Source organism: Myotis nattereri (assembly GCF_964212035.1).
Source record: "Myotis nattereri genome assembly, chromosome: 10".
Classification (NCBI taxonomy): domain Eukaryota; kingdom Metazoa; phylum Chordata; class Mammalia; order Chiroptera; family Vespertilionidae; genus Myotis; species Myotis nattereri.
This window is the reverse complement of record NC_138085.1, coordinates 72505269-72525885: the sequence shown is the minus strand read 5'-3', so window position 1 is coordinate 72525885 and position 20617 is coordinate 72505269. Positions and strand designations below refer to the sequence as shown.

The 20617-nt window shown below is 52.4% G+C and overlaps 2 protein-coding genes across 3 annotated transcripts; one reads left to right on the top strand and one right to left on the bottom strand.

Moving 5' to 3' along the window:
• Window positions 1–1116: 1116 nt before the first annotated feature.
• Window positions 1117–17687, top strand: AGBL5 (AGBL carboxypeptidase 5). Its single transcript, XM_081100996.1, has 14 exons — window positions 1117–1254; window positions 2250–2510; window positions 2733–2904; window positions 3257–3420; window positions 3965–4142; window positions 4418–4596; window positions 5006–5459; window positions 6171–6340; window positions 6653–6788; window positions 7407–7609; window positions 8203–8417; window positions 14497–14652; window positions 15833–15945; window positions 17170–17687. The coding sequence occupies exons 2-14, from the start codon at window positions 2296–2298 to the stop codon at window positions 17230–17232; spliced, it is 2418 nt and encodes an 805-aa protein (XP_080957122.1). The 5' UTR covers window positions 1117–1254; window positions 2250–2295; the 3' UTR covers window positions 17233–17687.
• On the bottom strand, window positions 17563–18747 carry OST4 (oligosaccharyltransferase complex subunit 4, non-catalytic). 2 transcript variants are annotated; one of them, XM_081100997.1, is made up of 3 exons: window positions 18633–18747; window positions 18398–18535; window positions 17563–17796 (listed from the first exon to the last, which is right to left on the bottom strand). In XM_081100997.1, exon 2 carries the CDS (start codon window positions 18532–18534, stop codon window positions 18421–18423), a length of 114 nt encoding a protein of 37 aa, XP_080957123.1. In that variant the 5' UTR covers window position 18535; window positions 18633–18747; the 3' UTR covers window positions 17563–17796; window positions 18398–18420. The 2 variants fall into 2 exon arrangements, with proteins under 2 accessions (XP_080957123.1, XP_080957124.1); XM_081100998.1 differs by having other exon boundaries at window positions 18398–18554; window positions 18633–18713.
• Window positions 18748–20617: the final 1870 nt, after the last annotated feature.

Here is a 20617-nt window from a genome sequence, read left to right as displayed (position 1 = left end):
GCGGCGGGAGGGGGTGCATTGTTTTGTGGGAAGCAGGAAAACGGAAGGGAAATGTTTTGCCCGCGTTTCCTCCGTCCGGGGTTGGGAAGTGGGTCCTTTGCTCTCACTCGTCTCTGCCTTCCTTGTTGCGTGTGGTCTGGAGGGACTCGGCCCGTGTGAGCTTCTATAGAAAGTGGAGTCCAGGCTCTGGAAAGCTCTGCGATCCCGGGGTAGTGAGGCCTCGGTAAGCATTAGAGGGCAATCTGCGGACGACTCCACCAGCGGGGCCTTCGATAGCTCAGTTGGTAGAGCGGAGGACTGTAGTGGGTGAGCTGTGGCAATCCTTAGGTCGCTGGTTCGATTCCGGCTCGAAGGACTTCGTATAATCTTTTTAACCTCCACCCACCTTGGACGGTGGGAGGCTTATTCGAAGGCAGACTGAATTCCTGGGCACAACCGATGTTCTGTAAAACATATGCAAACTGGTCTGGATACGTATAGTGTAAGTACTCTCTTGTGGATTAGTACTCTCTTGTGGGTTAAGTGCAGATATTTTAGGTGTTTTAATTTCTTTACTATTGCTTACGTGTAGTTATTTCTACCTTTTAAAACTTCGCCTATGGTTCTCTCATACTCTGGTGCTAAATAAATGTCCTGAATTTTGGTTCTTCATTGGTCAGCAGACATCTTGTAACAACGTGTAAGGTAACTGGAAGGGAGGCAGCCACAGCCGGGGGATTAGCTCAAATGGTAGAGCGCTCGCTTAGCATGCGAGAGGTAGCGGGATCGATGCCCGCATCCTCCACTCAGCTTTTGCCCTCCCCTGGGGGGAGCGGGAGACCAGCTGAGCCGGTTGAGTGTAACAGCCAGAGGAGCGCGGCCGGCGGTGATCACTTTCACACATGGCCCCTTGGTTTTTAACGTCTTTTCCGTTTCCTACTCGGTCCCTTGGTCCCCTCCTGCCGGCAGGCCGGCGGTTGACTATCTCCCGAGAAAGCGCTCGCGCAACCTCCCGCCCGGCGGATGGGTCAGCCCCAAACGGCACCGGCTCAGGTAGCGCGCGCCAAGGAACCCCGCGCACTGGCCAATGGCAGCGGGCTTTACTGGGCGGGTGGCCAGCTGTCCCCGCGGCCAATCGGCGAGAGACTTCTTGTTTCCTGGCAGAGCGGGGTCCCGGCACCGCGGCGCTCAGGTTTTGTTTGGGTCCTGGGTGCCGGGGCCCGAGGTGGCGCCTCGCTAGCGGGAAAGGGAGCGGGATCGCCGGCCCCGAGAGAGGTGAGGGGCTGTGTGTGGAGGGCGGGCCCCGCCCCCCGGCGCCGCCCCCTTTTCAGCCCCGAGCGCCTCTGGAACCCCGCCCCCCCTCAGCCCGGGCCCCCGGCCCCACCCCCACCCGGGGGCCTCACCTCAGCCTCCTTTCCCGGCCCCGCCCTCCCTCTACCGGAGTCGGCGGTGCCCGGTTCCTGCCTCCAGCCCCACCCCGCCCCGGGCAGTCCCGGTCCCTCAGGGTCCAGGGTGGTGAAGCCGCCCCCGCCCCCAGTGGGGGCTCTACCGGCCACTTTTTAGGGGTGCTAACCGCACCCATTATTCACCCGCAACTCCCAGAGTAGGGCTTGGGGGGCTGAGGAGGGTGGAGACGGACCGCGCCCCGGCTGGACTTGAGCTGCAGCCTCGAGGTGAGCGAGTGGCTTCTGCCCAGTGCCCTGTGGCTTGGCAGAGGCCTCACGTTTCTAGTTTTCTCCCATGATAGGCAAAGGGCCATGACGAACGGGACGAGCCGGCCCGGCAGGGCTGGGGAGCCACACGAGAGAGCCTGGCCAGTGCCTGCGAGGGCAGAGGCGTGGAGGGAGACAGGACCTGCCCGCGGCAACTCAGAAACTTGGTTCTTCCCGCTCTGCCTCGCTGGCGAGCGGGCCGCTCCCCGGGCCGTGTGTGCCGGGCCGGGGTTGGGCAGTCCGGCCCCTCTGGTGGTAGTCGCTCACCCTCGGGCTGCGGAGAAGCTCCGAGTTTAGTATTTGGCAGTATTTCCCCGCCGAGGTGAGCCGCCGAGTGCGTCCTTCCGGAACAGCCACCCTGTAGTAAAATGGAGTCCTTTAGGGCAGTTGTAGCCCGGTGTGGCTGGAAGGCCGCCTCTGTCTTTTCTGGCGGGGAGCGAGCCTCTCACCTCGCAGGGCACTCCCTCAGGGGAGCGCTCATTTACCTGGCGGTCCCCCCAAAAAATATTGTCATCCTTTCCCCTCGCTCTGCCTAACCCGGCCCCCCTTTTTCTTCAGCTCTCAGGGCCAGAGCGGAGCAGGAGGATGCTTTCCCGGCCCCGCCATGGAGCTGCGCTGTGGGGGACTGCTGTTCAGTTCTCGGTTTGATTCGGGGAACCTCGCCCATGTGGAGAAAGTGGAGTCTGTGCCCAGTGATGGGGAGGGCGTGGCAGGGGGCGCCTTACCCGCGACCAGCAGCACCGCCTCCTCCCCCGACTATGAGTTCAACGTGTGGACCCGACCAGACTGTGCGGAAACAGAGTACGAGAATGGGAACAGGTGAGAGGAGGGGTGGAGGGTGGAAGGAAGGCGAGAGAGGCGGTGTCCCTGTCCCCAGGCCCACGCTCGGCCGGCCCTTCGACCCGCAGCTCCTACCAGCACACTGCCCTTCCTTCTCTGCCTGCCCCTCCTTCCTCCCGCTCTCCTCCTCACTACCCTCCCACATGCCCCCTCTCCAACCCTCTCCATATAACGACCGGCCTCTCCTACTCTGGCCTTCAGGTCATGGTTTTACTTCAGTGTCCGGGGAGGATCGCCAGGGAAACTCATCAAGATCAACATTATGAACATGAACAAGCAGAGCAAGCTGTATTCCCAGGGCATGGCCCCCTTTGTGCGCACGCTGCCCACCCGGCCACGCTGGGAACGCATTCGAGACCGGCCTACCTTTGAGGTAAGTTTATCCCGAGGCAGAAAGGAAGACCTGGGTGCTAGAAGCAGAGGCGGGAAAGGAAGAGGAGTTACCCTTGATACTGAGCACTTGGCAGGCAGGACACCGGGTCTGGTACCTGCTTTCCCGGCAGCGCTGGCAGGAGCCCCAGAGAAGCCCCTGCCGCAGGGAGCCCCCAGGAAGCTGATGGTCATGCGGAACGTATCAGAGGGACTTTGTGTGTGTGTTGGTAAACGTGATGGGAGGGAAGTTGGTCAATGTGATGAGGGCGTGAGGTCAGTCCCTGGTGACTCCACTAGGGCCTTAGCTCTGACAGCGATGGCATGTTGCCCCTCCCTCTTCCTCTGCTCCTCAGATAACAGAAACGCAGTTTGTGTTGTCCTTTGTTCACCGTTTCGTAGAGGGCCGTGGGGCCACCACCTTCTTCGCCTTCTGCTACCCCTTCTCCTACAGTGACTGCCAGGATTTGCTAAACCAGCTAGACCAGCGCTTTCTGGAGAACCACCCTACCCATAGCAGGTGCCAACCCCGTTCTTACTCCTGCCACACAGTCCTGGACCACACAGCACCTCTGCTACCTCTGGGACTTGCCCTAAGACCCTGAAACAGTTCTTTTCTCTGTACAGAATGTGGGATTTGGGGTACCTTTGGCAAATATATTACTATGTGACCTTGATCTCAGCATACCACCACCTACACTCCACACCCCCCCCCACACCCGTGCAGTTGAAGCCCTTAATACCCCAGCTCCCATCAGTTATCCAGAATTTAGTCAGCACACCTTTTATTTCTGTCCCAATAGAGGGCAGCTCTTTGTCTGTGCAAAACAATCTATCCTAGGGAGCCAACAACTGGGGAAAAAACAAGTTTATCCTGTCCTGTACTCTGCATTCAGGCAATGCAGACCCACCCAAATCCTCAGCCCCTATAACACTATGAGGGACTATAAGGTCCCCAAGGCAGGGTGAAGTACCAGATCTACAAATCCTGGGCTCCTGACAAGGCCCACCTCTTGCTAGGACTTTAGGGACTTCTAATGGCTTAATAATTTGTATCCCTACAGCCCTGTGGATACCATCTATTACCACCGGGAGATCCTTTGCTATTCTCTGGATGGACTTCGTGTAGATCTGCTAACGATCAGTTCCTACCATGGGCTTCAAGAAGATCGAGAGCCCCGTCTAGAGCAGCTATTTCCTGATATCAGCACCCCCCGACCATTCCGTTTCACAGGCAAGAGGGTGAGTGGGAATAGTATAAAGACAGGACCCTGACCATTCCTAGTGCAGGGACTGTTGATAGCTTACAGTCACGTTATCGCTAGGCATCTTCATTGCAGGCTCAGCCTGCATTCTGAGGCAAGGGCGACAGCTCCCACTCCACTTACAGACTCGGCCAGCTGGAAATCCAGTGGCTCTTCATTCCTGCCTCATCCCCTTCCCCACAGCCCCACCTAATACTGGTCCAGTAGAACTATAGTGTAACGACCTAATGGCTGCTCTCTTCTCCGTATCAGATATTCTTCTTGAGCAGTCGGGTGCACCCTGGAGAGACTCCATCTAGCTTTGTCTTCAATGGCTTTTTGGACTTCATCCTTCGACCTGATGATCCCCGGGCCCAAACCCTACGTCGCCTCTTTGTCTTTAAGCTGATCCCCATGTTGAACCCCGATGGTGTGGTCCGGGGCCACTACCGGTAAGAAGCCTCCCTGATCTCTGGGGGGTCTTCCGGTCCCCCATATGCCCTACAGCTCAGTGAGACACTATCATCTACCTCTTCCTGTATTCCCAACCCTCTGGCACCCTAATAAGGGTGAGCCCATCTTAATCGTCCAGTGACCTGAGAAGGAAAGGGATCCCATCTCCTAGCACTCTCTGGAAGGAGCAGAGCTAGCACACCTGCAGGTCCACCTGGGAGCTGCCCTCGGTGTCTGTGCAGGAGTGACAGCAGATTAAGGAGAACGCCTATCAGTTCTTTCTTTCCTGATGCAACTTCAGCCTCTCCTTTTACAAGTCAGTCTCCCATAGTCTCCTTTCATCTACTCTAGTGTCTGTCCTGCTGGTCCAGCCCTCTAGACCCTGCTTCAGCGCTTGTTCTCCTACAGCACAGACTCGCGTGGAGTGAACCTGAACCGTCAGTACCTGAAGCCTGATGCAGTCCTGCATCCGGCCATCTACGGGGCTAAAGCTGTGCTTCTCTACCACCATGTGCACTCCCGTCTGAACTCCCAGAGTCCCTCTGCACAACAGCACAGTCCTCGTCTCTGCCCTGCTCCCCTTTCTGACCTTGAGAAAGCCAACAATCTCCACATGGAAGCTCACCTTGGGCACTCATGCGATGGGGATGACCCTGAGTCCTGGACAGAGACTGAGCTTGCAGAACAGAAGGCCAGCAGTGTGTGGATCATGCCACCAGGGTCCACTGAGGCTGAGCAGCCAGCCCCCGACACCATCCCCCCCAGAGAGAGTGGTGTTGCTTACTATGTGGACCTGCATGGACATGCTTCCAAAAGGGGCTGCTTCATGTATGGAAACAGCTTCAGTGATGAGACCACCCAGGTAGGAATCCGCAGAATGTCATGTGAGTGTGGGAGGGGTTGCAGGTTAGGACAGAAAGGTTGGGCCATGAACAGAGGGAAGGTGACCTTCTGTCAGGTCAGGAAAGCCTGTGGCTGCAAAAGGTAGACTACTGCCCTAGCAGGTTTGGCTCAGTGGATAGAGCGTCGGCCTGTGGCCTCAAGGGTCCTGGGTTGGATTCTAGTCAAGGGCACATGCCCAGGTTGCCCACTCGATCCCCAATAGGGCGTGTGCAGGAAGCAACCGATCAATGATTCTCATCATTGATGTTTTTCTCCCTCTCCCTTCCTCTCTGAAATCAATAAAAATATATTAAACACACACACACAAAGTGGACTACTTCCAAGGGTGGACTACAGCTTCAAAAGGCCAAGAAGGAATGACACTGGGGCCTGTTACATCATGACCCTAAAAGAGGCTCAAACTGTTGGCATCATAGTCTTTTCTAGAATTGGGGAAACCAGGGGGGAAAGGAAAATTTTGCATTATTGAAGAGCAAAATCTAAGAGCTTAAAAAGTTAGAACGGCACCTTTCCAACAGCTGGAGATAATGTTAAGCATTCCATGAGAATTCAAGAAACGCTGTCTGATGGTTGTGAAGGTATCTTAGTCACATGGCCCTGTGCTTGCCATGTCTTCCTTGCCCTCAGGCTTGCTTTCTGTCTCTGAGTTGCCTTTTTCCTCCCCAAACAGGTGGAAAGTATGCTTTATCCAAAGCTCATCTCCTTGAACTCAGCCCACTTCGACTTCCAGGGCTGCAATTTCTCAGAGAAGAACATGTATGCCCGAGACCGCAGAGACGGCCAGTCTAAGGAGGGAAGCGGCCGGGTTGCAATCCACAAAGCCTCAGGGATCATCCACAGGTTGGGTGGAAACTGGGATACGGCAGATGAAATAGCTTCCCTAAAGAAAGCAATACTCGGGGTGTGCAGGGCAGGGGACGGCCCAAGTCTTCTGAAAAGGCAAGCTCACAGTTAGCATTATTGGCTTTAGGCTGGGAGTCTATCTTTGTGTATGTGAGAGTGCCGAGGTCTGTTGCTGGTGGCTAGGAATTAGGACTTTCTATTTGTGTCCATTTCCCCCAAGTAATTACTTTCTGAGATTACTAGGCTGTCCCCCATAGTTCTGTCCTGATTCTGCCAGGCAGGACATTGATGAAGGTCTCTGTGTCTTAGCTACACACTTGAATGCAACTACAACACTGGACGCTCAGTAAACAGCATCCCTGCCGCCTGCCATGACAACGGGCGTGCCAGCCCCCCACCCCCGCCGGCTTTCCCCTCCAGATATACTGTGGAGTTGTTTGAGCAGGTATGAATATAGGGATAAGTGGGGGACAAGAGAACCTCAAAGTCTGGGAAGGCCTTCTCTCCTGCTGCCTGACTCTAAGCTCCTCTGATGAGAGTCTCACCACTGGCTCTTTTCCTCAGTTAATAGGAGTCGGCCTCTGACTGTAATAGTGTTGAGAGGATGAATGGGCTCTATTTCTGATCCCACCACCACAGAGAATCCCCTCGCACATCTAAGTCAGATTCTTTGCCTCTGAGCTTGTCTTCCTTATATTGCGTTAGTTCACCCCTGGGCTAAAAGCCCGTGTGCTGTGATCTTGATCCCTGGTGTCCTAGGGCACAAGAGGAGTAGGAAAGGCTGCTGGTTATAGAAGAGATCAAAGCGCCTTCTGCTGGGAGAAACCTTTCCTGGTGCAGCCAGAAAGCACACCTGCCCCAACTCATGATGGATGAGGGCCCCAAATGAACAACAGGTTAGGGAGCAGCTCTAAATACACTATCGGCCTGGCACTAAGATTGGAGTCCCCATTGAACAAATCTGAGGTCTGGCCTCCCCTTCCACTGTGCTGTGCACCCCACCCCAACACAGCAGCCTTGGTGGGAAGACCAAGACACTGAGCCAAACTGGACTCCCCCACAGGTGGGACGAGCTATGGCCATTGCAGCTCTGGACATGGCAGAATGCAATCCGTGGCCCCGGATTGTGCTGTCCGAGCACAGCAGCCTCACGAACCTCCGGGCCTGGATGCTAAAACACGTGCGTAGCACTCGAGGCCCGAGCAGCACTGTGAACATGGGTGTCAACAAGAAGAGAGGCTCTCGAACTCTACCCAAAACCAACAAGTAAGACCAGCAGGGTGGAAGGGACAAAGAGTATGAGAGTGAAATAGGACCCTAAGCGGGGAATTCCCAGGCGTCTGTGTCCCTTTCCTACTTCTAAGAGGACCACACGGTAAATATTTTCAGGGAAAATTAAGATGAGTAACATCAGCTCATTTTTTGAGAATGGATCCTCTTCCTTTTTACCTGGAGCTACATGCTTCCTAGGTATCTGGGAATCAGAGCCCTGCACAAAGTCAAATATAATTGGGGTGGGGGCAGGGCTCAGCTTCCAGTGGCTGTAACTGGTTGAGGGGTCCAAAAGCCAGCACCAAGGCAACGGGAGGAATTTACACTCGTTTAAGATGCCCAGGAATGGCCCTTCCGGCTCCTGATGTATTTTCTGCAGGAGCATGTGTGTGAACAAGGGCGCTAGACATTCTGAGATCAGCTGGTATGCCCCAGTCAGACAGCAAAAGAATTCCTCCCTTTTCCCTTTGAATGAGTCCCTATGCGTTTTCACCCAGAGGTGAAGTTTTACTGAGCATCGACCCTGGGGAAAGACTTGGAACACAACCTCCCTGGATCATGGTTGACTGGCATCTGCTTCTTTGCAGTGGATTGCCTGTTTCCTGCTCTGAAAATACCTTGAGCCGCGTGCGAAGTTTTAGCATTGGCACAAGTGCTGGCGGTAGCCTCAACAACCAACAAAACTCTCCACAGATGAAGAACTCCCCCAGCTTTCCTTTTCATGGCAGTCGTTCTGCAGGGCTGCCGGGCCTGGGCTCTAGCACCCAAAAGGTCAACCATCGGGTGCTGGGCCCCGTGAGAGGTAAGCTAGTCTGGGAGCCCATGCAACAGGTGTTTAGTTGTTTGGGGCATTGTTGGGGGAAGTGAGAGCTTGAAGATATACATTTGGACTGGGACCAAGGAAGCGAATCAATAAAATTAGTTCATAGCAGAATTTGCAGCCTCTCCTGTGACCTGGTGTTCCCTGCGGCATGAGCTCCAAGCGGTATTTGTGGCAGAGGCGGTGTGCTGGGTGGCTGTGCCTCAGCACATCGGGAGGCAGGGGAGTTTGTAAGGATGAAACGCCAGCTGAAGCAGGGGCACACAGACATGGAGCCTCCACTTCAAGGACAGTGTCAAGCGGCCTTGTTGGAGGCAGTGTCAGGAATGCCCTCCCAGTCCAAATCGCGGCACTGTGAAATGATGGAGAATCCTACCCAAGGTCCCATGAACTGAAATCATTCCTGGCTTCAGAGCCTATTCAGAAAGTTATCAGAAGGATTCTAACGTTTCCAAAGAAAAATGGCCTGCAGACAGATTCTGTTGTAGGCATACCAAGCAGCAGTCTAGCCCCTTCCAGCAGTGGTCACAGTTGCTCAGCTCTGCATCAGTACCCCTAGTTTGGCCTGATGAGACCCTGCCTGATAAGACAAGAGATTCTGAGTCAGAATGTATACCAGAAGCAGCTGGGCCTGGAGGGAAAAAGAAGGGGAAAGTACTGCAGAGCCATTTCTTAGAGTGGCCAGGCTGTGGCAGGGAGACTGTTGCAGAGCCACTTCTGGAAGTACACGAAACCGCAGATATATTGTATGTGGCTTCCAGGCTACAGAAGTCTTGCCAGGGTATGGAGGCTTATAAGCTGGAACTAAGCTTTGCTGGTCCTCAAGCCACACTCAACCTTGTTAGCATTTCCCTGCTATTCAGCTTGCATCAAAGCTTTGGTGCAGACCAGAAACATGCACTGGGTCATTGCTGTGGGCATCTGACTGCCCTAGTTTGAGTAGCCAGAGGAGAGCAATGGTCCTTCCCAGCTTTGACCAGTATCATGTTCGATCTCTGACATGCATCATCGTTACCTCTGCTTATATTCCAAGTCCCATTCTTTTGAGATTCTATCTTCATTGAAAAGGGCACTTTTGTATACTGTGTCTGAAGGGGAGTATTAAAGTAATAAAATGCCTTATATTTAAATAACATTAAACAGTGAACAAAACAGTATCACATATATATTTCATTTAACACTCATGAGGTCCGTGTGGAATGGATGGTGTTTCTTTTTTTCTGATGAGGAAACTAAGGCTGTTTAAGGGTGACTTATCCAAAATTGCACAGCTGTTTAGTGGCAGTTATTCACACATTTTTTCATGCCCCAGTATACTTGTTTCCCATCTTTCTTCTAATTTCTTTTCCTCTTAACTCATAGTTCCTAGGAAGGAATATCAGCATTATAAATTCTCCTTCCCTTTCTACAAAAGGGACATAGTAAAGAGCCTATTCTAGGTCCTCACGGGAGGATTCTCAGCCATTTCAAACATCCTCCCTGACCCCTCCCATGCAGAGTGCGGGACAAGAACTGGGTTTCTCAGTCAGTACAAAGTAATTTTTAGTTGGCTCATTTAAAACTTAATAGGGACACAGGACAGTAAACACAACATAAAAGCATACACACATTATAAACATGCAGAGAACTTGGGGAGCCACTGTCACAGGTAAACAAGAGGGTAATTAGCCAAAGAATGTTTAGTTGAGAAGTGGTTTTGAAGAATGGGTGTTGGTATATGGTTTGACGGAAGCATTCCAGAGATGAGAATGATGGCCAGACCAGGGCTGCTGTGTAGAGAGGACAAAGAGCAAGTGTACTGGCTGGCTCCAAGGGTCAGACCTTTCACCATGGGCGTCAGGTGAAGAGAGGTGGGAGGAAGAAGAATGTCTTGAAAACAAAGATGTGCTCATGAGACATAGGTGCTGCTTCTGAAAATGGTGGGAATAAAAGACTTAGGTTAAGAGAGCTGTCTGAACTGTGTATATCGGCAGGGCAGGGGACGTGGGTCCTTAGAGTGGGTTATGCATGAGAAGACTAGCGCCTGTACCAGATCTAGAGAATTAGAAACGGTGGTAGGCCTCAGTGACGGTGGAGAGAGCTTCAGGGCTATAAGCTAAAGAAAAAGATCATGGTGGCAGACATTGTTGGAAGAAAAGGTGATGAGTTTATATGGAGATGCCCTACAAGCAGAAGGGCCAAGCTGTAGAAAAGGTGACATCAGGGTCGGGTCTAGGAGTCATCCACATACAGGCGCAGGTAAAACCAAGTGAGACACTATGTCCCCCCAGGTGAATGAGCTTAGCAGCAGAGAGAACTGGTTTGCGTAAAGAGACATCCCAGGGACTTGAGTAAATATTTGTAAGAACTATGAAACTATGTCTACAGTCAAGGGGTCAAGAAGAGGGTTGTTGCTAATACCAAACCAGGATACTATGAGCAGCTGAAAGGTCAGATTCCGGGAATCCTGCCTCCTGTGTTCTCTTGGGCATTCACTGGTGCTGCAGTGTTTGCTGCGTCGTCTCCTAAAGTCCCTGATGTCACTCGAGGATGGTAGACTGGCCTTGGCTTGGGACAGGGACCTGTGATGCAGACACACTTGGTTCCGAAACAGGAAGAACATGACCTGTATCTCTGAGATCTAACTACAAAGCAGCTATACTTTCCAAACCCAAAAAATGGGATTGTGATCTGACAGATTTTCTTTCACTTATGTAGTTATTTATAAGAAAATTTCCTCTAATGTATAAAAATTATATCACACTTAACTATACATTTAACTGGTGACTCTCCCTTATTGGCTAGAACAAAACATGAGATTGGGCTATCCAGGAAATTTCAGAAAAGATCCAGGCAACCCCGTCAGAAGCTTAAGGTAGAGGTTCAGGGAACTAGTCTGACAGATTCTGTCTTCAGGGTGACATTTTAGAAGGCTAACAAGTAACCAGCTTGGGCTGCACAGGAGTGTTCCGGGGGCAGGAGGCCAGAAGAGCCTTCACTCCCAACGCCCTCGACCATAGTGCCAGGATCTTCTGCACCTCCTTCCCCCCGGCTGCCAAAGAGGCCATGAGCACCAAGGCCTTCCCAGACCATGCTCAGCTCCTGCAGAGGAGGCAGGAGAGGTCATGGGGAATAGCTAATACAATGGTGGAGTGAGGAAAGTCAAAAGTCTACAAGATGCTGGTGTAAAAGCAGATGCAACAGAGGCCAAAGGAAGGCCAGGGAGAGGGCGGAGAGGCAAACCAGCTTCTGTTGGTTACATACTGACAAAAATGGCAAGGACGGGGAGGCCAGTGAGGTGCCCAGGCCACAGAAGAAGGCACTTGCTCTCAGGGTCAGGCCAGGGTCTCCTTACATGTGCGCCCCAGATGCCTCACTCGCTTCACATTGGTCCTGGCCCTGAATTCAAGCAAGTCTCAATAAGTGAAACACGCCCTGGCCCTCCAGACAATCCAGCGGGGCACTGGGGTAAAGGACAAGGGACTTACTCTTTTTACATCTTCAGCTCTTGTCCTCCACCACTGCGCTCATTCCTCCCAGCTCTGATGCTTAACCTGAGGTTACGAGAACCCTTTCCTGGCCTCTGATGCCATGGCTCAGCTGACAGGCAGCTTTGGTAGAGAAGCTAAAGTCTAATAGTGAGGGGAGGTTCCTTTGTGAAGTGAGTCAAAGGACACAGGAAGAATGCCTCTAGCACTATCACCGCCTTTACCTTTTCTACTGCAAACAAGTTTCATGTTAAAACTTACTTGATGGCAGGAAATGTCTCATAACGTATCTATTTATCCCTATCACCCAAGCACCTACCTGGCACTTATTAATCGATCAACAAATATATTGCTGAACAAAAACTTGGGAGCTGCAGAACAGCCATCCTAATTCATACACCAGTGAGGTCAGTCTGGCTCCTCCTCTCAGACCTCTGCCCCAGGACTATCCTGCCTCTGCCAAAATGGAACCTATAGCAGATGACCATAAAACATCATCTCACAACCTCTAGAAGCAGAGCTGATCGCATATCACTCTTGCACTCAGCCTTAAGCTGCCATTTCTATACCTCAGAACCAAGAAATAATAGAATTGGGGCTCTTCCCTTTCATTCTTGTCTCCATGGGGACTGAGAAGGCCAGAAGCCAAACATGAGGAACTGCTGTGGGCTCACTTTGCCAGCCTTACAGCAGGCTGGCTGGATCTTAAGAGTCTTTGATGAGTTGAAATGCTGTCTAAATGCCTTACACTTTCCAGATCAGCCTTCTACCCTCAACCAGACCTTGTCTTCTACCTTGTCGTCTTCTTAGGCCCAGGATTCCTGAGTGCATCCTTAGTATCTTTCCCATGATCCCTACATTTCACACTGACTTTTTTTTACATCATTTGCCTGTTTTGCTTCATACCTCCTTGACTGTCATGCAGTTCCTTACTAGAACCTACAAACGTCCCAAAGGCTTCCGCTCACTCTTGCTTGTTTTCTCTCATCCTTTCTTGGGGTGGGTGAGGCTTCATCCCTTAATATATTTTCAACATGCATCTGTATATGGAGATTTCTCAGACCATCTAGAAACCTGCTGTTTCCCCCTCTATCAAAGTTCGTTATTTCTGCCTACTGTGCACTGTCCCTTGGAAATCATAGTGACATCCCTGTTTTAACCAAAAATTACCCAGGTCTGGGCTCTACAGCATCTCTGTGGTGGGTAATGTTGCAGGTCAACTGACTGGCATTGAGTCTCTGACTTCTTTTGGCATTGCTGTACCAACTCTTCCTAGCCCCCTAAGTTCTGGTTGTTTCAGACTCTTGGCGCAGTCTTAGCCTCTACTTGGTACCTAGCATACATAGTATTGGAGAAGGTCCCTACCCACAAGGAACTCAAGTTCTAATTAGAATATTGGCAAACAGTATTGAGTGCTTAGTATGTGCCAGATACTATTTTAAGTCCTTTACATGTACTAACTTATTTAATTAGGGAGAAACCATAAATAATTACTAGCCACGTGAATAAAGGACAATGAAGAGAACAATTAATTCTACCATTAATGGTCATGGAGGCCTCACAGAGGTGACATTTGAGATGGGACTCGTAAGATATCCAGGGTTTCCCTAGGCAACAGACATTTTAGAGGAACTGCACAGCTAGGAGCCCCAGGGGTTGTAGCAGAGGGTGTGAAGGATCAAGTCAAGTCAGCATCCTTCTGAGGATGAGTAGACCTGAATCAGTGGGCAGGGCTTTGAATGCTGTATACAAAGGTTTAGACTCTGTCCTTTAAAAGACCTTCAGTATCTCCCCCTTCTCTGAGCCCAAACGATTTTTTATCAGGTCTGTGTTTTAGAATAGCAATTTCTGTCATCTGCCTAAAGAACGGATTGTAAAAAGGAAGGAGGGGGGGGCCAGTGGAGAATATTTTTCAAAAGCCTGAATGAGCTAAAGACCTATATCTGGACACTGGCAATAGCAAGGAGAATAAAGAAGAAATTCAAATGAAGGTAAAGGTAGAATTGGTTAAACACAAATATAAATGTGAGGGAAGAGTTGAAAGATGAAACAAGGTTTCTAGCAAAATCTTCCCGAAGATAGGGAGAACAAAAGAAAGGGTGGGAGAAAATGGATTTTGTTTGGGTCATGAAAGACTGCCAGGTAGAAAAACGTCCAGTGGACAGTTAGAACTGCAGCTCAGGAGAAAAGGGCTAGAGGGAGATTTGAGAGTTTAAAATATGCTGAGCAAGAGAGGACCAAGGATAGAATGGTGGGGAACACCACAATTTAAGGGGCAGGAAGATTAGTTGAAGAGCAGTTAGAGGTAAGAGGAGAACCTAGGAAAGCTGTTCAGAAGCCAAGCTCAATAATTCCTTTGCCAAAAGAATGAGCTCGTGGGTAAGTTGGTTAGCCAGAGAAGTGAGGATGAGGGCTGGCTGAGAACTGGACACTGGAATAAGTATCAGAGGACGTTATACTCAGGTTTCTTCAGACAAGGGACGCTGGTGCGGTAAGTTTGAAAATGGGCATTTTCTGACCAAGGAGAGCCAGTGGGGTGGTGGACTGACAGTGCCTCACTTACTTGCCCTCTCTGCTGTGTCCCTTCCACTCAGATCCCCGAAGCCAGGACAGGAGACGGCGGCAGCAGCCACTGACCTATCACCTTACTTCAAGCAGCCTGGCCTCACCCCCAGCTCCTGCCAGCTCTAGCCTAGCCCCCTCACGCAACATGGGCTCCTGCCTACTGCCCAGCTCACTCAGCGTATCAGGTCTGTGCACACTGCCACTGAAATCTAGGTTGGCAGCCTCCTTCCCTCCTTCCCACACAGGGTGGAGAGCAGGCTCCTGAGGAAATCCTGCGGCCCCGCTGCCCCCGGACCTGGACCTCTTTCTTGACTGATGTGATAGAGGCCTCTGTAGACCAGGGGCATCAGTTACCGCCCAGAGGATCCTAAACCCCAATCACCCATGCCCTTGTACAGGAAGCTGAAATTTAATGAATGTCTTTGTATAATAGTAGTTCCCATTTATTGAGCATTTACTATGTGGCAGGCACTGCTCTAAGCTCATTATCTCATTTAATCCTCACTTTTACAGTTGAGGAGCATTATGACTTTTCCTACCTGCTGATTGAAGCTCCCTGACTCCAGGAGCTGGACATTAGACAAAACTGCAGAATGAAAAAAAGGATAGGCCTGCCATCACCACAAATGTGTGACCATATCAAGCACACAAAACCTTGGCCGTCTGCTCTCCTTTTGTTCTATCCCAGCTGCCACAACATGAGTAACAAAGAAACAGAATTTACGGAGGATGAGGCCCAGAAATCAGGATTTTAAAAAGATTCCCAGGTGATTCTAATGTGCAACCACGGTTGAGAACCACTGCTCTAAGGTCTATAAATTCAGAGTAATTCAAGCTCTGATTTGCTGTTTCACCCCTTGAACAAGACTAGAGCATGCCAAGCTTCTTAACCAAGGGCAACCACCTCACCACCTCTGCACATGTGCCAATGTCTAGAGACATTTTGGGTTGTTACAAACGGGGAGGGGCAGGAAGAGGAACAACCTCTAATCCAGTGGTTCTCAACCTGTGGGTTGCGACCCCTTTGGCGGTCAAACGACCCTTTCCCAGGGGTCGCCCAAGACCATCCTGCATATCAGATATTTACATGACGATTCATAACAGTAGCAACATTACAGTTATGAAGTAGCAACAAAAATAATTTTATGGTTGGGTCACAACATGAGGAACTGTATTTAAAGGGCCAGAAGGTTGAGGACCACTACTCTAATGGGTAGAGGCCAGGGATGCTGCTAAATATCCTAGAATGACACAAAGAATTATCCAGCCCAAAATGTCAATAATGCCAATATTGAGAAACTCTAATCTAAAGGAAGTTCCCTCTTCCCCGTGGCCCCTACCCTGATATGTTTCTTTTGTTCTCAGGGAGCAACTGCTCATTCCTGTCCTCAGGGGACAAGCCAGAGGCGGTGATGGTGATTGGGAAAGGTCTACTAGGAACTGGACCTCGGATCCCCTGTGTCAGGATCCGATCACAGGTAACATTTTTGGGTCTTCCTGTCCCCAGCATAACAACTATGGCAGAACCCAACAAGCAACTGTTCATCTGGTAGTAGGAGGGGGAATGCCCAGCACTGCTTTACCTCTCCCCAACCACTTAAGAGAGCTCTTCTGGTGTCTCGAGTGCCTGTCTGTCCAGTGTCCCATCCCCTTCAAGCCAGGTCTCTTGCTTGCTTTCAACCCCATGTCCCTGCTGGATATACCCCGACCTCAGCCTGCTAGCTTTGGCTTTGTCTGCCCCTGCCCTTAGTTTCTCCTCTCTTTCTGCCCAGACCTGCCCGAGGAGAGTTCCCGCCAGGAGGGGTCCCGGATTCCCCAGGTAACACATCTGATTGCTGCTCCTAGGAACAGCTGTGCCACCAACACCAATTCAGTCCAGACCCCCATGCTAGTTCGCTAAAGTTGGGTATAGGCAGAAGGTGAATGGACGGGTGAAACGTAAGCTGGTCTGGCAGGGGCTGAGGCACAGAAGGCTGAGAAAGATCTACCAATCCTCCAAAAGCTTTCTACACAGTACTTGTCTTTGGTACAAATCTTGGCCATGATATAGCCATGGAGGTTAAATGGTGGATTCTTTTGCCTCCCCTAGTTAAATAAGACTGAGAGCATATAGTTATAGATTGAACCCAAGTTCTCTATTATCCTCTCAGCTAGGGAACGTGCCCAGGAATGAAAGGTCCTAGTACCTGTGTTGACTGCTAAACTACACCCTTACTCATGGGAACTCTAGAAGCACAAATATTCATGGAAGAACCCAGCTTCTTAGCCCACCCCCTGTCCACAGGCTAGGTCCAGGTTGGACTGGGGCTCACCGCCGACTTGCAGAGGGATGAGAGGCTCTTCGGGCCCCACATCCCCTATCCTCTGGACCAGGGAGAGCAGTGAGCCGGAGCCGGGACCCCGCTCTGCACCAGGGTGAGCACAGACTGTCCCTCACCCCACTTCTCCTTTCTACCCCCTCATTCCCAATTCTGCCACTCAGGATCATTTCCTTCCTCAATCCTTGACCCCCAAAAGACTAAATGTACTTTCATTAGGAATCTAGTACCTGGTTTTTTCCCCATAATGGCCTGTCTTCACTCCCGTGAATACGAACACTGTGCCTATCCTTACCCATCCCACCTCTCACTTCCCAGCCCCTGGCTAACAGACCAGCAAAGGAGCAAACTTTTCACAACCCTGATTCCTCTTTTCTATTGCAGGCTGCCTCAGGCTGCACCTCCACGGCCCCACTCTGCCCCTGCCATTTCTCCTATTTCCTGTAGTCTATCTGACTCCCAGTCTCGGACCTGTTACAGCGGGGGGCCCTTGGGCCAACCTGAGGTTTGTTTTGTCCCTAAATCTCCCCCATTCACTGTTTCTCCCCGGGTCTGATGCCTTGACCTTCAAGCCCAGGATATAGCCACAAGATGGGCAACACTGAGAAATGTGCTAGTCCCCTGCCACAGCTGCTGATTCCATGTGACAACTATAACTCCTCAGAATGCCATTCACACCGTGCTGAGGCATCACAGAGCATCACCTTGAGACAGGACAAAGCAGGGAATGTGTCACCCCTTCCCTCCCTCCACAGCACAAGATTTTGGGACCACAAAAATATCTATATTTTTATATCTGGGGAGGGAGTAGAAAAGAAAGCAGCCCTATACTGGGCCCTACTCAGTGGCAGCTTCTTGTTCCATAGGGTTAAGGAAGACTTTGAGGAAATAAAAGTTGTTTGGAAAAATCCAGGTGTAGTTGCTTTATATGCTGTGATGGGTAGAAGGGATGAAGTGAAGTGTGAAGGCCCCTCACACCCTCCATCTTGCCTCAGACTATGTCCTGGAGCCCTAGAAAAGAGGGGAAAGACCTGAGGTAAGGAAAATGCTGTTTTACTCGGAGGAATCCTCCGGGAATCAACTCCCACCCACCCTCTCTCCCCTTTACGTTGGGACCCATACTTAAGCTTGGTCTCCAAACCCGCCCCCGCCCCCTTTCTTCTCTATGACTTGGGTCTACAGCCGCCAACCCCTAACTCACTGTCTCTTGCCCCAGAACATGGAAATAGAATTCTGTATCTTTACAATCCCTCACTCACAAAAAAAAACCCACAAAAACACCTGCCTAAATAATCTTGGAAAAGTGAGGACTGTTTAAGTGAAGAACTCAAATCCTCATTCGTGGATGGCATCCTCAGTACCCTCATCCCTACCTGGCAGTGCCACCTTGTACCCATACCCCCAACTTGGGCACCTGGGGCCTAGGAAACCCACCCAGGGGACAGCTGAAGGGGGAGGGACACTGCAAGGCACTCTTCCCTGTGCGGACAAGGGGCCCAGTTCTGGCGCTGCGTGCTTGGCCCCACGCTTTCTGGTGGGAAGTTTCGAACCCTGCAGGCCCTGGCACGGCCTCGCCACTCCCGGGCTGGGCGCTACAGCCCCAGACCGTTACCTGGGGCAGAGAAAGCGCCACTTTCATTCCTGCTTCTTGGGATTGTTGACGGCCACGTAGTGATAGAGGACGACAAGCAGGAAGAGCGACACGCCCAGCATGTTGGCGAAGATGGCGAGCTGCACGTCGGTGATCATCCTGCGGAGAAGAGGGCGGGCTGAGCCTGCGGCTGGCACCACTCCCTGCCCAGACCAGGGCCCGTCCTCGCCCCCCTGGTCGCCTGCGCGCCTCTCACCTGACCAACTGCGCTCGGCTCCGCGGCGGTCTGCGTTCCGGCTGAAGGTAGGAGACCTGGTCCGGAAGTTTGTGGCGCCAGCTCAGCTCCAGGACAGGCACTTCCGGCGGGGGTCGGCCTCTCTAGCCCCGCCGTCTCGCCTGCTCCCCGCCGCGCTCGCAAGGGGCGTGGTCTGGGGCGGGGCGGCCGCGGGATGGCGTGTGTCGGGCCCGCGCTGCACAGCTGGGCGCAGCTGGCGCAGCGGGGGACGTGGTTAACAGCGCCGGGGCCGCCTCCCCGGAGCCGCGGGGTGCTAGGGCGAGGGTGCGGCAGTGGGGCCGGGCGGGAGGCTTGGCCTGACCTTAGACTCTGACACCCCTTCCCGTCCCGCCCCCCCACGCTGCTGCTCACCCTTTCCCGGCCGGCCCGGCTGGCCAGGTGCTTCCTTTGGGCCCTGCCCTCGGATCCCCTCCCTGGCCCGGCGGTGGGGTGAGGGATGAGAGGTGGTGCCGAACGGAGACAACTGGGTGCTGCTCTCCTCGGAGCCAGCCCTTGCGCCCAGTACCCTACACGTAGGACAATCCTGCCTGTGACCTGACCAGCGCCTCCCTTACCCTGGCTCCCCCAACCCCCTACCCCGCACCCCCACCTCCGGGGTAGGCGTCGGAAATAGGGCGGAACCTCCCGAAATCTAACCCCAAATCGTGGGACTTCGGCCAAGTGGGAAATCACCCCCCGGATGTGAGGGAGGGAGCGGGGAGGAATGGCCGGGATAAGCCGGAGGGGCCGTGGGTTCCGAGCAGAGCAGGGTCACGAGGAGGAAGGAGAAAGATGACGGGGTGTTGTCGGGGGTCCGGTGAGGGGAGAAGCCGCTGGGGCTCTAGCCCTCTGCCCAGCCAGAAGCTGCTCACTCCGCCCTCACCCCTGGCTTCCCCGTCCCTCGGCTTCACCATAAAAGGGAACGGCACGGAGCCAGGCTGGGCGGGGGGCTGGGCCGGAGCTGACAGGGGTAATGGAAGCCAGTTGCTTTGCGGTAGAGGGGCCCGGGCTCAGGGGACGCTGCTGCTCCTGAGCCAAAGAAAACCACAGGCGTTCCCATGGGGCCGGGCAGCGGGTGGGGGACCAGTGCCGCCTGTGTGCACAGTGCGCTGGTGTGCGCTCGCCCAGCGTGGCCTTCCTGGCCTGGGACCGACCGTCACCAGCGTGTCCGCCATGCTCTGGTCCATAACTCCTAAGCTCAGCCTCTGCCTTTCGTAGTCCTGGCTCCTCTGGTCTCCCCACTCACCCCAGCCCTCACCCAGTATTTCCCAGAGGTTTCCAATTTAGAATCCCAAGCCCATGTCCCTTCCACATAACCTTGAAACCCCAGAATGTGTTTCCTTGAGGGGCCAGTCTGTTCCCAGCTCTGCTCAGCGAGAACGAGGGTCTGGGTCTTAAAGGATTACACACATTAGGCTTCATGTCCCCTGGAAATCTGAAGCAGATTCAAGTCCAAGCAGATCTTAGAGCTACGATTGGAACAGAACTAGATCCTGGAAAGCAGACTTTCCAGACTGCCAATGGCATGAGGTGCTTCAGATTTTCAAGCCTGTCCTGAACCCGCTGAGCCAGGTGCCAAGCTTCCTAGACTGTCAGAGCGGAAGGGTGCCTCCAAGATCGTTTTATAAAGAAGGAAACAGGCCCAGAAGGCAATTGATTTGACCACGGTTCTACGACCGGTTAGAGACCGTGTTACCTGATTCTCTTTCCTCTGATCAATGAACCCAGAGCCACTGATTTATTTGATATCAGGTTGTCCTGGGTCAGGGACAAGAGGAAAAGGACGTATTTTAGAGCCATCCAGAAATGTCCTTCACCTCCCACAACTTCCTGTGCCTAGGTCACTGAGACTTTATCGGCCTTGAATGGGTCACTTGGCCTGGTGCCTAGAGAAACTGAAACAAAAATGGTCTCCAGGACAAAACTAGACCCAGCTAAGAACAAATAAAGCTTGAAAACAGTTTGGG